The sequence below is a fragment of the Cetorhinus maximus genome, chromosome 2, assembly GCF_964194155.1.
Source record: "Cetorhinus maximus chromosome 2, sCetMax3.hap1.1, whole genome shotgun sequence".
Classification (NCBI taxonomy): Eukaryota; Metazoa; Chordata; class Chondrichthyes; order Lamniformes; family Cetorhinidae; genus Cetorhinus; species Cetorhinus maximus.
Genome location: NC_135880.1, coordinates 40,156,811 through 40,181,807, shown reverse-complemented (window position 1 = coordinate 40,181,807; position 24,997 = coordinate 40,156,811). Strand labels below are relative to the sequence as shown.

Below are 24,997 nucleotides of genomic sequence, written 5' to 3'. Positions count from 1 at the left end.
AAACACTGTTACCTTCCTCTGGATAATTCAGTGTCAGGCTGGGGCCCATATGATCCGTCTGTCGGAAGGATAACACCATGAGAGCATCTTGGGTGCCCACCAGCAAAGGGGGTTGGGGAGGAAATGTGGTGCCAAATGTCCTTTTGGCGGGGGCTCCTTGGTGTTACCTGCCAAAGCAAAGCTTTGCATGCTGTGGAGTCAAACTCCAGAGTATGCATGGAAACAACTTCTGGGTTTCCCATCTCCCCACACCCAGTCCCCACTCCTGCCCGTTCAGCCACCCCTGTCAAGATTCAACCTTTTCTTCTTTTTCATTCTTTTCAACATGAGCGATATCGTGCATTATGAGCCTTGGCTTAGTTTCTTAATAATAGGATATATTAAATACTCAAGATTAAAATAACTTGTTTTCATTTACCATTAAATGCTTTTGAAGTGAATCTGGTTCAAGTTAAGCCCTTTTGAGAATTGAATGCTTACAATGAATTATCAGTACTTACAGAAAAATACTTATGTCTTCCAACATTTGTAAATAGACATCTCTTCATTATGTATTCCTATTCAATACTTTCTGTTCCATTGTGCATTGCTGACGTATATCTGCGCCATTGCATGTTATTTTTACAGCATAAAGCTAGTAGTCTTGAGTACTGCAGCAGATTTTTGCTGCAAGGTATGAGGCTGTGAGCAGTGGACCGGAAACATGATTGTTATCCAGTGGCCCCAACTACTCTCTGTCTGCCTACCATCTTGGTCTGCATCCTATTGTAGACAAATCTTTGTCTCCCATAGTTATGGGTCAGTGTGTTAAATTATCCTTACTGAATGGCTGAATAACTAAATAAATGTCTTATACAAGCTGCAGCTTTCCTGTGGGCTCACGGCAGACAATTCCTATGTTAACAATTCTAAATGGTTTATCAGAAAATTGTCCTCTTCCTTCAAACCGCATTTTGTCTCATCTCAATCAGTCTTGCTCCCATAAAATGCACTTGTTAACAGTGGCTGGGTTGAGATTCCACCAGTGGGAGGGGAGAAAAATCAGCAACCACAGGGCTTTACAAGGGACGGAACCTACCTCTCCACTTGCATTAAACGGGGTCTGGGAACCAGTGGGAGTTTCCGGATCAGGAGCCCCCTCAGCCCTAGACTCTCAGTAGCCTGATGTTGAAGCAGCAGCCAGTGGTCCCAGGAAGAAGAACCATACCAGCCATTAGTCTGGTAGAAGTTGAATCCCACGTGAGGGTCAAGGCCTCAGGCACCCCCAAAACGCTTGTTTTTTTTTCATTCGTTCATGGGATGTGGGCATCACTGGCTAGGACAACATTTACTGCCCATCCCTAATTGCCCTTGTTCAGAGGGAATTTAAGAGTCAACCACATTGCTCTGGGTCTGGAGTCACATGTAGACGAGACCAGGTAAGGACAGCAGATTTCTTTCCTGAAAGGACATTAGTGAACCAGATGGGTTTTTACAACAATTGACAATGGTCATCATCAGACTTTTAATTCTAGGTTTTTATTGAATTCAAATTTCACCATCTGCCGTGGCGGGATTCAAAGCCAGGTCCCCACAGCATTACCCTGCGTCAATGGAATACTAGCCCAGTGACAATATCACTATGTCACCAACTCCTATGCTGAGTGTTAAATGGATTGTAATAACACATTGGCACAATGATCAATCCTCCTCTCTAGTGACTCAATCTTATTATTTATACCATTTGCCATCAGCTCATTGTATTATACACTTGTGAAAAAGGTCCTTTTCTCTACTCATAAAATGCACACGGCTAAGATGTCAAACAGCTAACTGACTCCTTTTTTAAATTAATTCATGGGATGTGGGCTTCGCTGGCTGGGCCAGCATTTCTTGCCCATCCCTAGTTGCCCTTGAGAAGGTGGTGGTGGTGAGCAGCCTTCTTGAACCGCTGCAGTCCATGTGGTGTAGGTACACCCACAGTGCTGTTAGGAGGGGAGTTACAGAATTTTGACCCAGCAACAGTGAAGGAACTGCGATATATTTCCAAATCAGGATGGTGAGTTACTTGGAGGGGAACTTCTAGGTGGTGTTGTTCCCATGTGTCTGCTGTCCCTGTCCTTCTAGATGGTAGTGGTTGTGGGTTTGGAAGTTGCTGTCTAAGGATCATTGGTGAATTCTTGCAGTGCATCTTGTAGATGGTACACACTGCTGCTACTGTGTGTTGATGATGAAGCGAGTGGATGTTTGTGGATGGGCTGCCAATCAAGCGGGCTGCTTTGTCTTGAATGGTGTCAAGTTTCTTGAGTGTTGTGGGAGCTGCACTCATCCAGGCAAGTGGGGATTATTCCATCACACTCCTGACTTGTGCCTTGTAGATGGTGGACAGGCTTTGGGGAGTCAGGAGGTGAGTTACCCATTGCAGGATTCCTAGCCTCTGGCCTGCTCTTGTAGCCACAGTATATATATGATTAGTCCAGTTCAGTTTCTGATCAATGGGAGCCCCCAGGTTGTTGATAGTGGGGGATCCTGTGATGGTAATACCATTGAACATCAAGGGGTGATAGTTAGATTCTCTCTTGTTGGAGACGGTCATTGCCTGACACTTGTATGACACGAATGTTATTTGCCACTTGTCAGCCCAAGCCTGGATATTGTCCAGGTCTTGCTGCATTTGGACATGGACTGCTTCAGTATCTGAGGAGTCACGAATGGTGCTGAACATTGTGCAATCATCAGCGAACATCCCCACTTCTGACTTTATGATGGAAGGAAGGTCATTGATGAAGCAACTGAAAATGGTTGGGCCAAGGACACTACCCCGAGGAACTCCTGCAGTGATGTCCTGGAACTGAGATGACTGACCTCCAACAACCACAACCATCTTCCTTTGTGCTAGGTATGACTCCAACTAGTGGAGAGTTTTCCCCCTGATTCCCATTGACTCCAGTTTTGCAAGAGCTCCTTGAAGCCACACTCGGTCAAATCGGCTTTGATGTCAAGGGCACCTCACCTCAGGAGTTCAGCTCTTTTCCCCATGTCTGAACCAAGGCTGTAATGAGGTCAGGAGCTGTGTGGCCCTGGCGGAACACAAACTAGGCGCCAGTGAGCAGGTTATTGTTAAACAAGTGCCGTTTGATAGCACTGTTGATGACCCCTTCCATTACTTTACTGATGATGGAGAGTAGACTGATGGGGCAGTAATTGGCTAGGTTGGATCTGTCCTGCTTTTTGTGTACAGGACATAACTGGGCAGTTTTTCTAGGTCCTCTTAAGATGGCTGAAGAGAGTATGAGCAACCTGGTGACGACTCTCCCTCGGATTTTCCCTCCCTCATGCGAAGGCCATAAAGCATAACAACATAGGTGAAATTGCCAAACACCCATCACCAGCTCAACCCTCTCTTCTGTGACCCTGTTGGTCTACCAGCAGGAAAAAATAGGCTGCAAGTCTTAAGCTCTATGATGTCAACATGAGTTGGAAGAGGTAAGCATTTTTCTATAAGCACTGCTTCTTCAATGTCAGGCTACTTGCACTGGATTCACTTATAAACCCCCCTTACAAAGAGGACTGCAAGGCATTTAAAATGGTGGAAAAGGAAATTATGACCTTCTAGTGCAGCAGCAGGCACTGCACCCTCCCTCAGTGGTGCAAGTGCAAACATGGGTATTTAAATGATGGGATCACCCAGTGACCCCACATTTTCTGATGGTGACAATTTCCAAGGATTGTTTTCAACCACCTTAACACAGGTTGGCAATACACCACAATAAATTACTGTTTGTTAGTGGTATACAGTAGTTGTTTTGTCAAAGCAGCTCTTTTTTGATCTTCTACAGGCATTGTAATTGAGATCAAAGTGTAGAAATGTCAGTATGTTGGTGCACAGTGAACAGGAGAGGGGGGTGGTTACAGTACCAAATTCTCTCTCCAGTTCATTGCTTCCTGACGGTTTTTCAATTAAAAATTCTAAGAAATGTGGCACAAATTGTGCTTGTGAACACTATAAATGAGCATGAAGCTCAAGTGGGATGCACCTAATGTTTAACTGTTATCTAAATAAAAGGGAAGGTTGTAAATTTCTTATTTAATTTGATCACTGTACATAGTGTTAGCAGTGTGCTTCCAGGTTAAAAGCCTTTCATTCCTGCCTGCAATGATACTTTGTCTTCCCACTGGTTTTTGGCGATATCCTCCAATCTCTTTCCTTATCACTGCTGACAGCTGTGCTTAGTCTGCTCCTCACCCTCCTGTGCAATCCGTTATTCATGACAGCAACTGCAGTCACACCGCTACTTGTCACGGATTCATTGTTGCCTGAAAGAACCTCCAACTAAAAAGTTAGTTTGTAAGTGTACACCAGGGATGTGCTGTGATCACATAGGGAGGTGGAAAGAAATGCTCCCTTTACTGACAGTGATGCTTATGTGCCTACTCAGTAGAGCAGTTGGTTTGTGTGCAGCAGCACAACATTCAAAACAAAGCAGATGCGCTTCCCTTTCATTCCTTTTTCATGTCATCCTGAAGTTATTTTCAATTTCTTTCCCAAAGCAAAATATCTTTCACATGTCTTTTTTCCCACTGCAGGGAAGCTGTGTATTCTGGAGCTGTGCGTTTTATTTATCCAACTGGATCAATTTGAATTAAAATACAACTGCTTAACACTAAGTGGGGGGTAATGTGGAACAGTAACGATTCCCTTCTGGTGCTTGGATACAGATCCAGTCAATACAGATAGGATGGAAATCTTCTATTTCTAATGAGTCTAAATACTCTGTTAGATAGGTTTCAATTCAGATTTTGCAAGAATTTATACATAATACAGTTGCAGTAGCTCTGAAATATAAATGGGCATAAGTGTGTTGATCCGTGTCTGTGCGAGCTAGCAGCAAAAGCTGAGAAGACTTGCTAGTTGTACTAATCTGGCTTAATGACGCTGTAACACATTACAAACTGTAAATAGCTGTGACATCCTTGGAAAGTCTGGCTTCAGCAGAAATAACTGATCCCTCCCACACTGCAGGAAATGCATCTCAGAAACAATTATACTACGATGGCTGAATGTAGAATAGCTACTACTGTTAATACTGATTTGTGTCATCTGCATGCTCCATAACTTTGCTGCCATCAGGAACGGACCCATCCCACCACCTGGGCAGCAAGAATTGTAGGAGGGGAAGCAGCAGGAAGACAAAGAGGGAAAAGGACGAACCTGTGCAGTATCAACTGCTGGTGCCTCTAGCTGCCAGAGTCCTGCAACCCTTATCAACACCATCACCCCATTGGCTTCCATCAGTCCAGCCATATGGGCCTTGCCCTCACTTCACCATAAATGCATACATATCCATAACCATACCAGAAAAAGAATTTATCAAACAACTTAATTTCACCTTTGTCCAGGAATATTTAAGAATCGCCCTTTTGAAACCCTGTAGTGCCTGTCTTGTGTTCTTATTAACTTATCCTATTGCTCCTACGAGCTGCATTCCTAGTGACTACTGCTTGGCAAGCGGAAGGCAGCAGAGCTTGCCTTGAGGACACTACAGATAGATGTGTGAGTGACCTCGATTAGCTCTGAGTCATGAGGACCAAACTGCCTGTATAGCTCTAACAAGAGCATTCATTGGCTTAGTGATAGTACAGGGATAGAAGATTGGTTAGCTAACAGGAAGCAGAGAGTAGGGATAAGTGGGTCATTTTTGGGTTGGCAAGTTGTAATAAGTGGAGTGCCACAGGCATCAGTGTTGTTGCCTCAACTATTTCCAATCTATATCAATGACTTGGATGAAGGGGCCGAATGTATGGTAGCTAAATTTGCTGATGATACAAAGATAGATAGGAAGTTAAGTTGTCAAGAGGACATAAAGTGTCTACAAAGGAATTTAGACAGATTTAGATAGGTTAAGTGAGTGGGCAAAAATTTGGCAGCTGGAGTATTATCTGAGAAACTTTGGCAGAAAGAATAGAAAAGCAGAATATTATTTAAATGGAGAACTCTATGTTACAGAGGGATCAGGGTGTTCTGGTACATCAATCACAAAAAATTAGTATGCAGGTACAGCAAGCAATCAGGAAGGCAAGTGGAATGTTGGTGTTTATTGTAAGGGGACTGCGTACGGTTTTGGTCTCCTTACTTAAGAAAGGATATAATTACATTAGAAGCAGTTCAGACAAGGTTCCTTTGCCCAATTACTGGGATGAAGGGGTTAGCTTATGAGGAAAGATTGAGCAGATTGAGTTGATACACATTGGAGTTTAAAAGAATGAGAGGTGATCTTGTTGAAACATATAAGATCCTGAGGGGACTTGACAGGGTTGAAAGAATAGGTCAGGCCTGTGTCAGTGCCTAGAAGATTAAAGAGGTCCCTGTGAAAGTTAGAATTGAAGGAGAAGTTGGGAAGGAAATGTTTCATTTTGAGAGAGGCTGGAAGCTCAGAAGAATAGGCCCAATTCATGATTGTGGTTGAAGAGAGTCTGTGCCTTGTACAAGTGTGAGGTAATAAGAGAAATAGGCTGTACCCCCAGGAGTTGGAAAGATTCATGTTGCTTGACAGTGAGTGTAGGACATCAGTGGAGATATTCCAGGCTCTTAAGTGGTTGTTAGGTGGAAGAAGGGGTTGCAAGTTGATTAAGAAGGAAAACATTATCCGCTGTCTGTACCTTTTGCGTCTTTGTCTCCTTCAGACTGCTATACCACTCCCAACTGAACCCATTCTGTGATTCAAGAAGCTTTGGAGGGTATTCCAGTCTTGTAAGTAGGAACTGGAAAGATTGTATCATTGGAAGAGCCAATCTAATTTCATGTATAGGTACTTGACTTCCACCAGCAACAAGGTTAGAAAAATATGTTTATATGGCTCTAGCCACACAGCTGGAAATACAGTCTTCCATAGAGCTGGAGGCACTAATTCTTACTGATTATCAGAGGGAAATTCCTTCCAAGGTTTCCTTCCTGATCTAAATTTATGGGAATCCTATCCTTACGTACAGTAGTAGTGACTGGTTATCAATATTAAATCTGAAAAGGTAACAAGAAAAATGGCAGCATGCTGTTTGGTGTTGCAATGATTCTGTGCAAACATGGAGTTCCTTGTACTTTGCATCGTTTTCTCACTCATTTGGTTGGGATGAATGAATTAAGTGATAGTGAAAGATGGAAATTTGTAGTATGACAGCAGGTGAAGTGTATAGGCTCCAGAAGACTCATTAATCAACTCACCTAAATAAAAATTATAACTAATACAAACTAAGATCACATTGCTAAACAAAAATAAATCCTGCTGCATCTGACTCAATGAATAGTTGCAAAGGTGGTTCAAACTATGTTGCAACAGTGGAGTTTTTTTTAAGATGTTCAAATACAAAGTAGGTTCAAAAGAAATACTCCGCTGAGGTGATATTTGGTAGCTGTGACTAAACAAAGACCATCTGTGTTTTATTGCAGGAAGTGTAGTGTACCTTGGGATGATGTTGGGGGCCTTTTTCTGGGGTGGCCTAGCAGACAAGATCGGCCGGCGGCAAGCCCTCATCATTTGTATGTCCGTCAACGGATTCTTTGCCTTTCTTTCATCCTTTGTCCAGGGTTACGGGCTCTTCCTCTTCTGCCGATTCTTTGCTGGATTTGGGTAAGATTTGCTGCCATGTTATCACACCACAGCAAGGCTTTAATTATACAGCGCATCCATTGAAAGGGTATCATCAGCATCTCATTAAAAGCCTGATTCTCATTATCACCTATTTTAGTTTGTAAATATCTGACACATTATAGAATGCACTGACCTAATTTACTAATGAATTTAATATTTATATGCCATTTACAAATTACTTTCTGATCCTAGTTAGCAAGAAGAAAGGTGACTTTTTTTTATAGCATTCAGTTGATACATTTAAGGGGAAACTAGGCAAATGCTTGAGGAAGGAATAGAAAGTTACGTTGATACTGTTAGATGAAGTGGAGGCTTGTGCGATGTACAAGCACAGCATAGACCAGTGGGGCAGGCTGGCCTGTTCCTCTGCTGGAAATTCTATTTATTTCTCTGTAATTGCAATGACATTTGTTTACTGAGAATCTAACATTCAGAAGCTCTTATCTTACCCAAGAAATAGGGGGACTATGGCCCATTGAGCCTGCTCCACCATTCAATATGATCGCGACTAATCTTCTGTCTCAACTCCATTTTCCCACCTGTTAAATTGGGCCTCTGCTCTCTGGAGTTTCAAAGAATAAAAAATGAACTCGTTGAAACATACAAGATTCTGAAGGGACTTGACAGGATGAACACTGAGAGGCTGTATCTCCTGGAGGGAAGTTGGGGCACAGTCTCACCCACTCCCCGATTCCCTGGGAGACAAAAAAAAATGTTATCTTAACTTCAAGTACGCTCAGCAGTGGAGCATCCACAACCCTCTGGGGTAGACAATTCCAAAGGTTCACAACTCTCTGAGTCAATAAATTTCTCCCCATCTCAGAGCTAAACGATTGGACCCTTATCCTGAGACTGTGAATTCCGGGTCCTGTACCCTGCACCTCAACTGATGCCATTTTTAAATATAAACGCTCTAATTGGGCAGGAGGTGAGTTCGGCGCCCAATTAGTGCAGCTCCAGGAGGTGGGAGCTGCCTCCTGGTGCCAGTGGCAGCCATCTTGGAGCCTGTTGCTGCCTTGCTGAAGAGAGCAGGCTATGGAGGATAAATAATTGATCACGAGGGCAACCAAGCCAAAGTAAGGTAATGCACATGTTCCAGTGCAGATTACCTGAAAGCCTGATAACTTGCATTGCCATAGGAGGAAGCAGTGAACCCGACAGTTGTGCACTGACTTGCACCAGAGTGTTCAGGGCTGCCAGATTCAGATCTTAAGGTTGCATTTCCGAACGCCCCAGACCCTTAACAGGTTCCTAAAGGAGCATAATGGGCTATTAATTGGCAGCAAGGTTTCCTGTTCCCTTCCTGCACACCCCCCCATCCCCCCCAAGACGATCCCCTGGGGCAGGATTTTCCCGTCAGCGAGCGGGCCCTGCCCTCTGCTCGCCGATGCATAAAATGACGCGCAGTGACGTCGGGCGGAACTCCCGACATCACCGCGCCCCCATTTAAATTTTCAGGTAGGCGGGGGGGGGCAGCGAAATCAGCTGCACGCCGACCTGTCAATAGCCAATTGAGGCCATTGACAGAGTCAGTTAAGTAATTAAAGGACCTGCCCGTCTAACCTTAAGGTTGGTGGGCAGGCCAGGAGCCCCGGCGGCAAATAGAAAAAACATGAAACCTCATCCACGGGCGGGATGAGGTTTCATGTAGGTTTTAAAAAATTTTAATAAAGCCACATGAGGGGGCATGTTAGGAAAATTTTATTTTACTATTTTGAGCTTTTTCACATTTACAGCCGATCTCCCTGAGGCAGCACTTAGCCTCAGGGAGATGAGTGCGCTCTTTCGTACGCATGCGCGGAAGACCGCACTCTCGGGTTCATGGATTCCCCCCCACCCGCACAGGGAGCGCACAGCGCTTCCATGTGGACGTGACGCTGGGCGGGCCTTAATTGGCCTGCCCACGTAAAATGGTGGCGCGCCTCCAATCGGGGAGCCGATTGGAAGCGTGCCTGTGCGCGCCCGTCCTTCAACTTCCCTCCCCTGGATTGCGATTTTCAAATTGCGCCCACGCTGGGTGTCGACCCCGCAGGCATTTAAAAATTTGTCCCTATGTCTCTGTTATGGCAATTAGATCAAAATCATTGATCTCTATTTGTGTAGCTAATACATCTATCTTCTTATGAATGCTTTGCGCATTCAGATAAAGATTGGTTAATTTTATATTTTCACCACCATCCTTTGCAAGGAACTTATTCACTGATGCACTATTACCATTAAATCCCCTGTTCCTTACTGTCCCATTCTGCTTGTTACTTCCTGAATTGTTACACTTCTCTATAGCCTGGAAATTTCCCTTTAGATTTTTAACTCTCCCTTCACCTGACCCCTCCCCGCCCATTTCAGTTTAAATCCTATGACTTTTGAATCAATGCCAGGTAACAAGCCACAAATGATCACCTCTAAGGTCCTGCATTTTAAATTTGGACTTTAACTCCACATTCCTAATTCTGCCTATGTCATCATTTCCATGGATCAAGACAACTAGATTCTCCTCCTCCCGTTCCAAGTTCATCTCCAGTCACCAGGGGATGTCCTTAACCTTGGATCCAGGCAGGCAGCCCAATCTTTGGAACTCCCAGTCACAACTGCAGACAACAATATCTATCCCCGTGACTGTACTCGCCCCTATCACTACCACATTCCTATTTATGCTCCCTACTTGAATGGTTTCCTGCGCCATGGAGCTATGGTCAGTTTGCCAAGTCACCCTGCAGTCCTTGTAATCATCCACATGGATAGGAAGTACTTCGTACCTGTTGGTTAAAGTAAAGGTTGAGGCTCGTCCGCCACTACACCCTAGATCCCCATATCTGTCTGACTCACAGTCACACCCTCCTTTCCCTGACCATTAACCAACTCTACAGTTATACTTACCCTAAGGGATGTGACGGCCTCCTGGAATAAAATGCTCAGGTAACTCTTCCCCTCCTGATACCCCGTGATGTCTGCAACACGGACTCTAACTCAAGGACCCTGGGCCAAAGTTGCTCATGCTGCAGATATAAAGATATGGTTGTACAGGATTGCAATGCTCTCCATAAACTCCCACATGTCAAAGTTACAGCACACTACCTAACCTACCATGTCTGTCCAACCTTATCTACTTGTTTATTTGATTAGTTAATTAGTTACTAATTTAGTGAAGTAAATGCAAGTTTATAGTCTCCTAGCTTCGAGGCAAAAGAAAATCACTCATCAGCTACTGGAGGTTAAAAGAATAAAACATGGTACCTCCTACCCCCTCTGTACTGAATTCCCAATTGCATCAAATCCCTGACATTAGCACCCTGTTTATGAAGCATTCTGCTTCACTCCTGGGTGAAAGACCAAGGCTGATAACATAAGCGAAGTCAAATAGATTAGGAGAGAACACTAGGTAAATCAGAAAATAATAAGAATTGACCACCGAGCGTGGGCTTGGAAAGCTTGAAAACGAAAAGGGAAAGGGAAGACAGAAAGAGGCAAAGAATTCCACAATGTTTTGAGATTCTGTAATAAAGGAAATTAGATTACAGGAAATGGAGTGATCTATTGAATTCACCTTAGCGAGAATGCAAGAGGAGGAAAAATGTGTAACATTGGAGTCAAATTGTAGAATCCGTTGGAAAGCAGCTAACTTTAGATTCTCAGTGCATGAATCAACTTTAGATTCTCAGTGCATGAATCAACTTTAGATTCTCAGTGCATGAATCTTTTCTTTTTTTCACCTGTCTTTATTGAATGCAATTAGAAAGAGTACTTTCAAATGACACGCTAACATGAAGCTCATTACTAAATTAGATTAAATGAGTTTAGAATCCACAGAGGGCTGAAGGGAGTATTAATGTGGTCACCGAGGGTTGGCCTGGGCGAACAGCTGGTGGGGGCTGAAGCTTCCAGCAGCAAAATGGATCTGGCCCCCTTGAGCCCTGTACTAATGAGGTGTCCTCTCACTGACCCCTCAAATTGGCAGGACAGTGCTCCTGGGTTTTCAGACCCATAATGTTTAGGTCTGCAACTGATTGAGAAGAAAAGGTGAGGAATATTTCCAGAGGACAGAACAAATTCCCAAAAAAAAGTGACAGCACTTGTGGATTGAAGAGCTGAATAATATTTATAATCTTAGGATCTTGTATGATCAGAGTATGCATTTCAGGAAATGAATCTCTGCAAGATATGATCATATCAGTAGGATCACTCTTGAAATGCTGCCTACCATTCTAGATGCCGTAGATCACAATGTATAAGTCTACCTGGTGTATAAGACGATGCCAATTTTTCAGCACCTAAAATCATGGGCAGGGTTTTTCAGTCGGTGTGTGGGGATGGGCCTGACATGCCGATGTGTAAACTGATGGGTGATGATGTTGGCCATGCGTCCCGACGTCATCGCGCTGTCTCATAGGGCAGAATTATCTGCCTGTCAGGCAGGCGGGCCCAACCCAATCTGTGGCAGGCGGGGAGCTGATCCCTGCCGGAGAAGCGGGCCCCGCTGCCATTTTATGTGGGCGGGCCAATTAAGGCCCGCCCAGCGTGACGTCCGGCGGGAAGCGCTATGTGCTTCCTGTGCGGGTGGGGGGGAATCCCCAAAAGCGAGAGTGCGTTCTTTCCCGCATGCGCCCGAAAGAGCGCACATCTCCCCACGGCTAAGTGCTGCCTCAGGGAGATCGCTGACAGTTCTAAAAACATTAAAAATAGAAAAAAAAATCCTTAACATGTCCCCCAATGTCACATGAGATGGGACATGTTCATAAATTACACTAAAACTTTATTAAGCTTTTTAAATCCCTACATGAAGCCTCATCCTGCCGGTGGGTGAGGTTTCATGTTTTTTCTATTGCCCGCCGGGGCTCCTGGCCTGCCCACCAACCTTAAGATTGGACGGGCAGGTCCTTTAATTGCTTTAATGATCCTGTCAATGGCCACAATTGGCCACTGACAGGTCGGCGGTGGCACAGCTGATTTGGCTGTGCCCCCGCCTTCCTGAAAATTTAAATGGGGTGGGGTGACATCAGGGGTTCCCCTGACATCATCCCGCGTCATTTTACATGTCGGCGAGCGGGCCCCGTCCCCTGCTCGCCAAAGGCAAAATTCTGCCCATATTGTTTCATTTGGCGGGCAGGCAAAAAGGCCAAGCGGCACTTCACGTTTTTTTAAAGCTTTTATTAATTAAATTTAAAAATTTTCCAAAATATAAAAACATGTCCCACTTCATGTGAATCAGCCACATGAGAGGACATGTTTAATTACATTTTTATTCCATTGATTTAATAATTTCAATAGCGATTCAGTCTTCCTGAGGTAGCTCTGTGCCTCAGGGAGATCGAAGTACTCTTTTGCCTGCATGCCTTAATTGGCATGCCACCGTAAAATGGCGGCACGGAGCCAATTGCGGGCAGCAATCGGCTCTGCGACCGGCCCCGCCCGCTCCCACCAAGACCCCTTACTGACTGAAAAATTCAGGCCCATGTTTAGACCTATACTCGGCATAAAATCAACCCTTTATTTCTGCTAAGAAATGCTATCTTTGCATTAGGAGTCAGCCTCAATTTTTCACCTCAGAGATGTTTTACTGGCCTTATAAGTGGTGCATCAAGCAAGTGACATGGGCCCTGTCGGCAAGAAGGTGCGTGGGAGTTTAAGATATGCCCACACAGAGCAGACTGCGCATGGTGAACGTCGAGCAGAAATGGATCCTCCAGCATAAAGAATGAAGTATGAAGCTGGTTTCAAACCAAAAATGTGCTGCAACGAGGAAATTGGGTGTTAGTGAAAAACTGGTGCAAGAATGGAAGAAGGAGGAATCCCCCTGAAGAAGATGCCCAAGACCATATGCGCCATGACAACAAGGACCGGCCACTAGCCTGATCTTGAGAAGCATGTATCGGAATGGGTCCTTGAAAATCATCAGAATGGTTACATCATCAGCAGAAATGCAAGGCGTATACAGGCACCTAAGTGGGCCAAATTAAATCCTGAGTTCAGCAAAGATTTCTGAGCAGCAGCTTATTGACTGCCACAACTCTTCAAGAAATGCCTTCCTTGAAGAAGTATTGCTCTGTTCTCCGACAGGATTTCCGCCTGTCTCTTCTGCCCTGTTCACCTTCATTGCTTTCCATTTCTCTCCTGGTGTTTGACAAGGTGTTTACTAAAACCCGCTTTCACAGCCATATTTCCTTTCTCAGTGACTGTCTCCGTCTCCGATTCACCCCATGTGGATTTCAACTGAAATTCCATCCCTCTTGTTTCGAACCCACCCAGGATTACAGGTATCTCCGGGACATAAAACGTTTCTCGGACTGCTGTTCCCGTCGCATTCTGAGATCCACACTCAGTGCCATGCGCCGCCATATGAACACACTCGACCTCTCCCTCCAGCAGCACCGCCACACACTTTTTCAAAGCTGCGCGTGCCCCCAGTTTCATTTTATTCTTCGCCTCATCCGACGCCTCAACAAGAAACTTTTTCTCTTTCTCTCAAGTGCTAAGGAACGCAAGCTCCAACAACTCATCGACACCAACACCCATCTGGGACCCTCCACCCCTGCTTGTCCCTCCGTCCCCACCCCATCTTCCAATCCCAGCCCCAGCCGCGTATTCACTATACCTCCTGACCTTTCCCTCTCCGATGCTGAACGTTCAGTGCTCAGCAAAGGACTTAGTTTCATACCCTTACGCCCTCATCTCAATGAATTTCGGGCTCGGCACGATGCTGAACTCTTCTTCCGCCGTCTTCGTCTCCGTGCTCACTTCTTTGGGCAGGAGTCCTCTCCCCGTTCAACGGATCCTTTTACCCACCTCCAATATCCTCCCTCCACCTGGACCCCTCCCTCTGGATTCTTACCTTCTCTTGATCTTTTCTTTGAGAACTGTCGGCGTGACATTAGCCGTCTCAATTTCTCTGCTCCTCTCACCCATTCTAATCTGTCTCTCTCTGAACTTACTGCACTCCGTTCTCTCAGGTCCAACCCCAACATTGTCATCAAACCCGCAGACAAGGGTGGTGCTGTTGTTGTCTGGCGCACTGACCTCTACCTCGCGGAGGCTGAGCGTCAACTCGCAGACACTTCCTCCTACCTCTCCCTGGACCATGACCCCACCACAGAACATCAAGCCATTGTTTCCAGGACTGTTACTGACCTCATCTCCTCTGGAGATCTTCCTCCCACAGCTTCCAACTTGATAGTCGCCCAACCTCGGACGGCCCGCTTCTACCTCCTACGCAAAATCCACAAACAGAACTGTCCTGGCAGACCGATCGTGTCAGTCTGTTCCTGCCCCACGGAACTCATTTCTCGTTATCTTGACTTCCTTCTCTCTCCCCTTGTCCAGTCCCTTCCCACCTACATCTGTGATTCCTCTGACACCTTACGTCACATCAACAATTTCCAGTTCCCTGGCCCCAACCGCTCCCTCTTCACCATGGATGTCCAATCCCTCTACACCTCCATCCCCCACCAGGATGGTCTGAGGGCCCTTAGCTTCTTCCTTGAACAGAGGCGCGAACAATCCCCATCCATCACTACTCTCCTCCGTCTGGCTGAACATGTTCTCACACTGAACAATTTCTCCTTTAACTCCTCTCACTTCCTCCAAATAAAAGGTGTGGCTATGGGTACCTGCATGGGCCCCAGCTATGCCTGTCTCTTTATGGGGTATGTGGAACATTCCTTGTTCCAGTCCTACTCCGGCCCCCTCCCACAACTCTTTCTCTGGTACATCGGTGATTACTTCGGTGCTGCTTCATGCTCTCGTCTGGACCTGGAAAAAGTTATTAATTTTGCTTCCAATCTCCACCCCTCCATCATTTTCACATGGTCCATCTCTGACACTTCTCTTCCCTTCCTTGACCTCTCTGTCTCAATTTCTGTTGATAGACTGTCCACCAATATCCATTACAAGCCTACCGACTCCCACAGCTACCTCGACTACATCTCCTCACACCCCGCTTCCTGTAAGGACTCCATCCCATTCTCTCAGTTCTTTCGCCTCCGTCGCATCTGTTCTGATGATGCTACCTTCAAAAACAGCTCCTCTGACATGTCCTCCTTCTTCCTTAACCGAGGTTTTCCACCCACGGTCGTTGACAGGGCCCTCAACCGTGTCCGGCCCATCTCCCGCGCATCCGCCCTCACGCCTTCTCCTCCCTCCCATAAACATGATAGGGTCCCCCTTGTCCTCACTTATCACCCCACCAGCCTCCACATTCAAAGGATCATCCTCCGCCATTTCCGCCAACTCCAGCATGATTCCACCACCAAACACATCTTCCCTTCACGCCCCCTGGCGGCATTCCGTAGGGATCGTTCCCTCCGGGACACCCTGGTCCACTCCTCCATCACCCCCTACTCCTCAACCCCCACCTATGGCACCTCCCCATGCCCATGCAGAAGATGCAACACCTGCCCCTTCACTTCCTCTCTCCTCACCATCCAAGGGCCCAAACACTCCTTTCAAGTGAAGCAGCATTTCACTTGCATTTCCCCTAACTTAGTCTACTGCATTCGTTGCTCCCAATGCGGTCTCCTCTACATTGGAGAGACCAAACGCAAACTGGGCGACCGCTTTGCAGAACACCTGCGGTCTGTCCGCAAGAAAGACCCAAACCTCCCTGTCGCTTGCCATTTTAACACTCCACCCTGCTCTCTTGCCCACATGTCTGTCCTTGGCTTGCTGCATTGTTCCAGTGAAGCCCAACGCAAACTGGAGGAATAGCACCTCATCTTCCGACAGGCACTTTACAGCCTTCCGGGCTGAATATTGAATTCAACAACTTTAGATCTTAAACTCCCCCTCCCCCCATCCCCACCCCGTTTCTTCCCCCTCCTTTTTTTTTCCAATAATTTATATAGATTCTTCTTTTCTCACCTATTTCCATTATTTTTAAATCTACAACTAATACCTTGTTAGTCTTTCCACCCCACCCCCACTAGAGCTGTACCTTGAGTGTCCTGCCATCCATTCTTAATTGGCACTTTTCTTAGATAATATCACCTCCTTCAACACCTCTTTGATCCTTTTGTCTGTGACATCTTTTGATTATCTGCTCCTATCACTGCTTGCTTGTCCCCACAACCACCCCACCCTCAACTTCTCTCTCCCCCCGCCCCCCACCTTAAACCAGCTTATATTTCACCCCTCTCCTAACTATACTTCAGTTCTGTTGAAGGGTCATGTTAGACTCGAAACGTCAACTCTTTTCTTCTCCACCGATGCTGCCAGACCTGCTGAGTTTTTCCAGGTAATTCTGTTTTTGTTTTAGCTTATTGGTGTAGCCACTTTATGGTAAAACAATGTCTAGTGTTGCTGCAGAAGACCAAGATCACTTGGAGATGAACAAAAGATTTTGATGCAAAAATTTGGCAGTTTATATAATGTTGTGATTATAGATATGTTTGTAGAATTAGTCCAATCAATAAGATGTGTCACATTGATTTTAATTTGAATTACTGGTGTTGTTTTTCTTTGTTCACATTTCAAATTGGTGACCCTTACACTAACCCTGACAGCTCATATTTTATACTCGGCATATAAATCGATTCCCGTTTTTGGAAGGATTTTGAGGCTTCATAGGTCGACTTTTATGCCATGATCTGCAGTACTTTATTGGATTGGAAAATCAGGCAGGTTGTATAAGGGCTGGCCGAAACACTGCTGCTTTTTTCCTGCCCTGTCGGAGTTGAATCTCACCTTCTAAATGTTGTTTTATTTTCCACCTATTAAAAAAAAGAGGAGGAATAATTCTGTGGGTGCAGTCCTTTGCAGGGCGGGGGGAGGGCGGAGTGGATCCCAGGCCCTTGAAGACAGATTTAGATGCAGGGGGCAAGCAAATTTAGGAAAAAAATGCATCGGGTTAGCTTGCCAGTGAGTTCCCACCTCCAGCAGCCTTTCCCAGGGCAGGCTGGGTCCAATGCTAGTAGCCCACGTGTCTATGCCAGGGAGCCAATCATGGTACTTAAAGGATCAATTTTCAGTGATTTTGTTTTCCCAGCTTAAGGCAATTTCTCACCATTACACAGGCCGCCTCCCCTATGCCACTCGTCAGAGGAGAGGTCGCACTGCAGGAGGTTGGAGCTGCATGAGATTTCAAGGCTTTTTCATGTTTACCAGCAGGAAATAGCAAGGCTGATGTCAAAGGCTCGCCCTGTGGCGAGGATCCTCTGGAGATTGATGTCTTTGATAGTGCATCAGTCCCAGCTGCACCCGCCCTCCCCTCACCCCACCCTGATTAATGATGGTGCCTCCAGTCCTTTCCACTCCTGCTGCTTGCCTCTCAGCAGCGGTAACACTGTGAAGGCTGTTGGCCACCTGAACAATGGCCTGCGGTATACCCAGTTCCCACTTGCCCAGTGTGCCTCATTGAACAGTGCACTCTGAGGCAGGTTCCTTATTGGCCAGCTCACATAAGATCACGCCTGATCTCCTGCTGCTGCAAGTGAGATCGGGATCTAAAAACGGTCCCGACGCTCAAAGATTTTTGAAGTCTGGAAGATTCACCCCCTAAATACCCTTTTCATAGGGCTGAAAAGCAGCTAAAAAAATGTATATATGATGACTTATGGAATAGGCCTGAAATTTCTAATATATCTCCAAAATGCAAAGAATTTTAAGGGCAAAATATACAAATGCTTGTATGAAAGGCACAGGATTTGGGAAATTCAAGGTAGGCCAATCAGCATCTGAAAGCAGAAAAGATAATTTAATGTTTCAGACAAAGACCTTTCATTGTTTCTGCTGAAATGCCTGTTCCCAAAATGTTAATTTATCTTTTCTCTTTAAATATGCAGATCTTTTTATGTATTTTGCTTTTGCTGTACTGCAATAAGTCTTAATAGGAATTAACAATGAAAAACACAGGAAATACAATAGCAGTGTGTTAACATGAGTTATGCCCAGTAACTGTTAGGAGGATTTTTAGGACTTTCAGGACAAGTTAGCACCCATTCAGTTAATGCCAATGCTCAAAAATTACTGCACCTTAATGCATGATATGCAAATTACTGTGATATTCAGAGCTAATGTAGCTCTTGATTCTCTCTTGGACCTGTTTATATGTTGGCTTCTCTGTTTTTTCTGGTAATTTGTTCCACAAATCTATTACCCCTTAGGTGAAAAGTTACTCCTGACTTTCTTTCCTACTCCTAATTTGAAATGTCTATTTAGACAGGGTGGTTAAGGCATTTGCTTCTGTTATATAAATATCTTATGTCAATTTTGTCAACTATTTACTGTTTGTTCTGATCAATGTGTTTTGAACCCATTTTAGGTACTGAATTTCCCAGGAATGAATAGCACAAAATCACCTTGAGGATACAGGAATATGCTGTAAAATATTTAATAATGCAGTGTTTCTAGCCAGGCAGCTGAGTTTTGCCACTCATTAATATTACATTGAAAAAATTACACTATATCCATCTTATAAACATTGTGTTGAGCTATTGTGGTTTTGATGGGGGTAGTGATTCATTGCTTATTGAAAGAGCACTGCTTGGTGTGGTGTTGAATTTTGTAACATATTTCACCTTAAGATTCCTCAGTAATGCTGTCACGTGAACTCTGCAGACACGAACGACTTTATTGTTTCTGTGTATGAAAAGGGAAAACAAAGGCTTAGAAATCACAGTGGTATCCACAATGACATCTAAGATATTGTTTTGTCTTATTAACCCAGGATTGGAGGAGCAGTTCCAGTTGTGTTTTCCTATTTTGCTGAAGTCTTGGCCCGGGAAAAGCGTGGTGAGCACTTGAGCTGGCTCTGCATGTTCTGGATGATCGGAGGAATCTATGCATCTGCCATGGCTTGGGCCATCATCCCTCATTATGGTAAGAGAACAAAGCAAATGAAGGCCGCCAATCACCAGTACACTGTTAAATATTGGTTGACTACCTGGCACTGGGTGGAAGATGACTGTCTTAGGAAGTTTGTGCCAAATGCAAGGATCAAACCTGTACTGTGTTAGAATGGGAGCATTTGAGAAAGTTGGATTCGGACATTGTTTTGGAGCCGGAGGCACCCGTTCTGTGGCTGAAACTGGTGGTCGAGTCAGGAGGATACAGAGGGTCTGCAAAGGGATAAAGATAGGTTAAGTGAGTGAGCAAAAATTAGGCCGATGGTGTATAATGGGAAAATGTGAGGTTGTCCATTTTGGCAGGAAGGATAGAACAGCAGGCGAATACAGTGCTACCCTAGTGACTTGGCTTGGCTAGCAGAAGACTGCTGACTTTCACCGGGGGACACTGCAGATGACCTTACAAGATGCCCTTGAGCAGCTCTGGGTCTTGAGGGCCCAGCTTCAGACTGCACCATCTTGGCATGGGTGGCTGCATTTTAGACTAGCTGGCTAACAGGCAACAGCAAGGGCACTGGCAGAGTGGCAGTGGTGGGAGAACAGACGCTGTCATCCTGAGAGAGGACAACAGGTTTGTGCCCCACAGAGTCACCACTGCCAGTGTCCCAGGGTGACAGCAGTATCAGCCCCAGGCAGATGGGGGTGGGGTGGAGGGGGCAAGGTGTTGTTGGTGCATATTATTGGGAAGGGAAGTGGGGAGTGGGATGCTTGTCACCTTCCCTACCCTCTCCAATTCAGAGGAAGGTAGAGGACGGCCTTCCCTCACGGAGGCCAATTGAGGTCCTTAAGTGGCCAATTAAATTCTGCCCAGCACGAGTAGATCCCACTGCTATGCTATCTAAGGTACATACAGTGCCAGTATCTGATCCAGTGACTGTGAGTATGAGATCTGGTGATGGCATTTCTTCTTCATCAGTCTCTTGTTCCTCTTGCACTTCAGGGTCCTGCAGCAGTTCTTGACAAGGTGCCAGTTCTTGGGTACGTGAAAGGGAAAAGGCACAAGGGTGGGCTTGGGGTGAAAAAAGGGATGAATGCAAGAGATGGATGCTTACACCCTCTGCAGCTTGTAAATCAGAAGAGACTGTGGGATGAGGGGGAGGTGGGATGTGAGGAGGATTAGGTAAGAACATTCTGTCATCTTCTGGTCTCAGTCCTGTCACTGGCCTTGTTGTGGGTCACTCCAAAGATTACCAGCACTGTTACTTCCAATGGGGTAAGGACATCAGCCTTGCCTGTCGGGTATTTCTGCCTCAGATTATTTGCCATCTTGCCCTACAAGAGAGAGGGAAGAGTGTCAGTGAGTGTGGTGCTACATGTTTGAGTGACATGCCTGCTACAGTTGAATAGCTGGTGGTATATGAGCTGTGAGATCTGAGTGTGAGACTTGCAGCACGCTAAGTGAGTAAGGATGAGGTGAGGCAATGAATATGGGGTATGAGTCATGCTTGATTGAGACTTGGTAGATGAATGAAGCAGGGGGTGGTGGTAAGTGGTCCTCTGTGGGAGGCTAGTGACTTATTTGTAAGGACATGGCGTAAGAAGATGCTTTCACTGACATTGGTCACTCTTGTGAACTTAACGTGACACTACATTCAGGTTCTCGAGCTAGGCCTGCTGGAGCAGTGGCAGTCTGTTTCCATTGCCTCCTGGCCCCCTCAGGGAAGAGAAACTTTCTGCTCCTGTCCACTTCCTGCCCCAATGCTTTCAGTGGTGTATCGGAGAACTTAAGGGTCTGCTCTCTGGCCTGTTACAATATTTCCACTCCTTGCTCGGCTCTTCTTGAACCAGTTCCAGTGGCTGCGACAGGCAAAATGCACCCTGCCTTTAAGAGGTTCAGGCTTGCTTTAAGTAGTTTATTTTTTGTTCTTTCAGGGAATGTGGGTGTTGCTGGCTAGGCCAGCATTTAATGCTCATCCCTAATTGCCCTTGAGAAGGTGGTGGTGAGCTGCCTTCTTGAACCGCTGCAGTTCATGTGGTGTAGGTACATCCACAGTGCTGTTAGGGAGGGAGTTCCAGGATTTTGACCCAGCGACAGTGAAGCATCGGCGATATATTTCCAAGTCAGAGTGATGAGTGGCTTGGAGGGGAACTTGCAGGTGGTGGTGTTCCCATCTACCTGCTGCCCTTGCTCTTCCAGATGGTAGCGGTCGCAGGTTTGGAAGGTGCTGTTCAGGGAGAGGCAAATTTTAAGCCTCACATGAACTTGGGCCCTCTGCTGAAATGTACTGCCACTCTCCAGCATGTTTCGTGCAGGGCAGCATGCCACAATCAGTTAAATTAGCAAGCAGTATGAAGTTTGTGTGTTGCCTGCATTGCTATGAATGGGAGCGGGTAAATTGTGCACCACAATCCCCAAGCCCAATTACTGGCCTAATCTGATCTTTTCCATCTCGTGACAGCGGCATTATAATAAGAAATAAATCATGGGAGCACCATTCATTTGGAGTCTATTCCAATGTTGCCAGCAAAACTACGAGTAGAGGTTATCTGATAAGGAATAACTGTGTGACATACTTTCTGCCACCAATGGCATGGTTTTAAAATCAAACAAAAGTGAAAGTCTACAAAATCCTGATTCAGTTAACTGGTTGTAATGACCTTATGGGCAGATGGGGCAAACAAAGCAACAGTGACATACTTACTTTGTACCTCTTTGCTCATAAACAGCAACTTAGAGGCACTGAAAGGCATCAGCCGCATTGCAACTGTAGAAGTGAACGTTCAGGCAGGAGGAACAAGCACAGGCTGTCTCACTGTTATACAACCTGAGGATTATTAATATGGTTTTCTCTGGGGTCCGTTACAATGCCTTCCAGGGAACTAAGATTTGGGCAGGGATTTTCGCTCCCGAGCGAGGCGCGTAAAGTTGGGAAATTTCCAGGCTCGGCTGACATACCTTGGGAGAAACAGCCCTGAATGGCTGTTTTCATTTTCATTTGAGGGGTGCAGGTGAGTGCTGGAGTCAGGCCTGCTGCCTTCAGAAACAGGCCAGCGGCAGCCATGGGCTGCCAGGTGCCCAGGCAGGCTGGTTAAAAGGCCCGCCCCAGTGCTCTGGATCTTTGTCCCAGTTGTAATAACGGCAGTTAGGCCCTCCTAGGCCTCACCTTCTGCCCATTCCCCATGCCCCATCCATGCCAACTCATGCCCCCAAGCACCCTCATGGCTACTCCTAACCCCATGCCCCATCCATGCCAACTCATGCCCCCACCCACTCCCATGGCTCCTCCTAACCCCCATGCCAACCTATGTCCCTCTACCCACCTCAATGGCTGCTCATATCCTCCATGCCAACCCATAACCCCCCACATCACCATGGACCCTTATAGCCCCTATGCTAACTTATTGCTAACTCATGTCAAACAATGCTGCCCACCCATCACCCTTTGTCCTTACTCCATCCATGTCAACTCACCCAGTATCCACTATGTGCAGATGTCAGGAGCCATGCTGAGATGAAATAAAGTTCTAAGTATCTATTATAGACTTTACTATATAAAAAACCACTCTCATTGATGAAAGCCCATTCAATACATTTAAATACCTTCAAGTACTTAATCTGCTATAATAACAACAAATTTGTATTCATAGCTCCACATCAAATAAAGCTAATCCCTTCATAACCTCCTGGAGCTAGCAATTAAACTGTGAAATTACAACCTTCCACCGTGATAATGACAGGTTGTAGAAGCAGTCAAACAGTCATAATACTATATTGATAACCTTCAGACTTATGTCAACAAACAACCATTGAAATTGTAAGCACTGGTTTGTTTCAACTCAGACACATCTGGCTGTTTTTCTTTCAAAATTTAAAGAGCAGGGGATTTTAGTAACTTAACAGCTTGACAATTCCACAGACCTTATTCACCTTTTAAGCACATTCATGTCCACTCTCAAAAATTGTAAGTCATATTCTATAGAAAACAAACCTTGCTCCAGTGAAAACGTGGTCTGTTTGAACTCAGCACTGATTTCAAATGGCCCTTCTGGATTTGGGTTTCCCCAATGCGTGAATCGGATTTCCATTTATTGATCCATTTTCTTCTGTTCTTCTTAAAGCCATTTCAGAAGAACAACATGCAATTCCTGTGAAATCATATGGAGGCTGGGGTGGGATGGGCATGGGTTGGGGTTGGTACAGATGTGAAAAATGCAACACAGACAGGCTGAAAGATCCTGAAAAACCCTTTTTTGGTAATTCTATTCATGCTGAATCCTGTATACCCATAAGTTTATAGTGGTGATCTGGCCTCTGTTTTGTCACAAGAAACAAAGTATTAGGCAATAATGGTCTGATCTATTTTAAGAAGCTCCCTGCATTGCAGATGCTTGATAGGATAATACAATCTCTTAAAGGCAAAGGCATTTGTTTTGCTAACTTTATGAAATTTGAAGGAAGCTTTGTTCTGTGTACGATTAGGAACCAGGTTGAAAGTGACTGATTGCACTTTACTTAGGATCCTTTAAGAACACACTCTTCGTCCCTGCCATCTGCGCTGTATTTGAAACCATGTCTGGAGGTGAAAGGATCATACTCGTAACCTAGTATGTAATCCAGTTTCTTTGAAGGCATATTTTCCATTTAGCAGGGAATGTGTCATAATTGATTATCCATACACTGTTGCTTTTGTGTTGTTTTGCATCTGAATTATGGCCTCTTCTGTTAGACTGAGGTACACTTAAAAGAAAATATCAGCGCTGCATCATTTCCTTTGTGACTTTTTGTACAGCAAAGTTGAACCATTATCAGGGTGACAGACGGCTGCCTGATACTTGGAAGGGTTCACATGGTCAAAATTCTCCGGGGGCCTTGGAGACATCAGTGAGTCCTGAAGTGAAGCCTGGAAGTGCTAAGAATGAAGCTCAGAGCGGAGATGAAGCTGTCAAGTTGAAATAAGCAACCAGCAGCAAACTATTTCCTAAATTCCTCACTACTCACAATGGCAATGCTGTTGACCCTTTTTATCCTGCCCTTGGATGAGGTTTCATTAAAACTGGGCTGCCCGCCTGCCCGTTTTGCCCATGCGATGAGTGCGAAATCACATGGGTAACGAAAAATCACGAACAATTGCCATTATTGGTCTTAAATGGCCTTTTAATTGTTGGCAGGCGTGGCTCTGATACCTGCGCATGCCCGCCGACCTGAAGATTGCTCGCGTGCGGGATGATGTCAGGACGTTTGCCCAATGTCATCTCGCGCGATCTTATGCCCAATCAGGTCGGGTGCATGTCCCCCACAAGGTGTAACATTCTGCCCTAAGTATGTTTTGAAAAAGTTTAGGATGTTCAAAGCACAAACTACAAAATCATTGTGAAGTAAATATAAAGGATGAATCCAATCCCAATTTATGTTTTTATGTGGACATTGGATGAAGACACGATTTGTATTGGATCTAATGTACACATTAAGAAATAGCCTGCAGATACTCATTATCCTTTTTATGCACCCTAGAACTAATATATGAATTGAGATAGTGAAAAGACACTAAAGCTAAAATTGAAATTATTTCAAGAACCTAAGCAGCACTGATGTGTATCCAA

At 45.3% G+C, this 24,997-nt stretch overlaps 1 protein-coding gene across 4 annotated transcripts in view; it reads left to right on the top strand.

The window, feature by feature from the left end:
* sv2ca (synaptic vesicle glycoprotein 2Ca) overlaps window positions 1-24,997 on the top strand; it is a 181,340-nt gene that overhangs the window by 60,958 nt on the left and 95,385 nt on the right. For 3 of the 4 annotated variants that reach the window (XM_078563556.1, XM_078563540.1, XM_078563549.1), the window contains exons 2-3: window positions 7,424-7,604; window positions 19,279-19,430. In XM_078563556.1, coding sequence (XP_078419682.1) covers window positions 7,424-7,604; window positions 19,279-19,430 — 333 coding nt within the window. Of the gene's footprint in view, window positions 1-7,423; window positions 7,605-19,278; window positions 19,475-24,997 lie in introns of all 4 variants that reach the window. The other variant, XM_078563530.1, reaches the window with a different exon arrangement.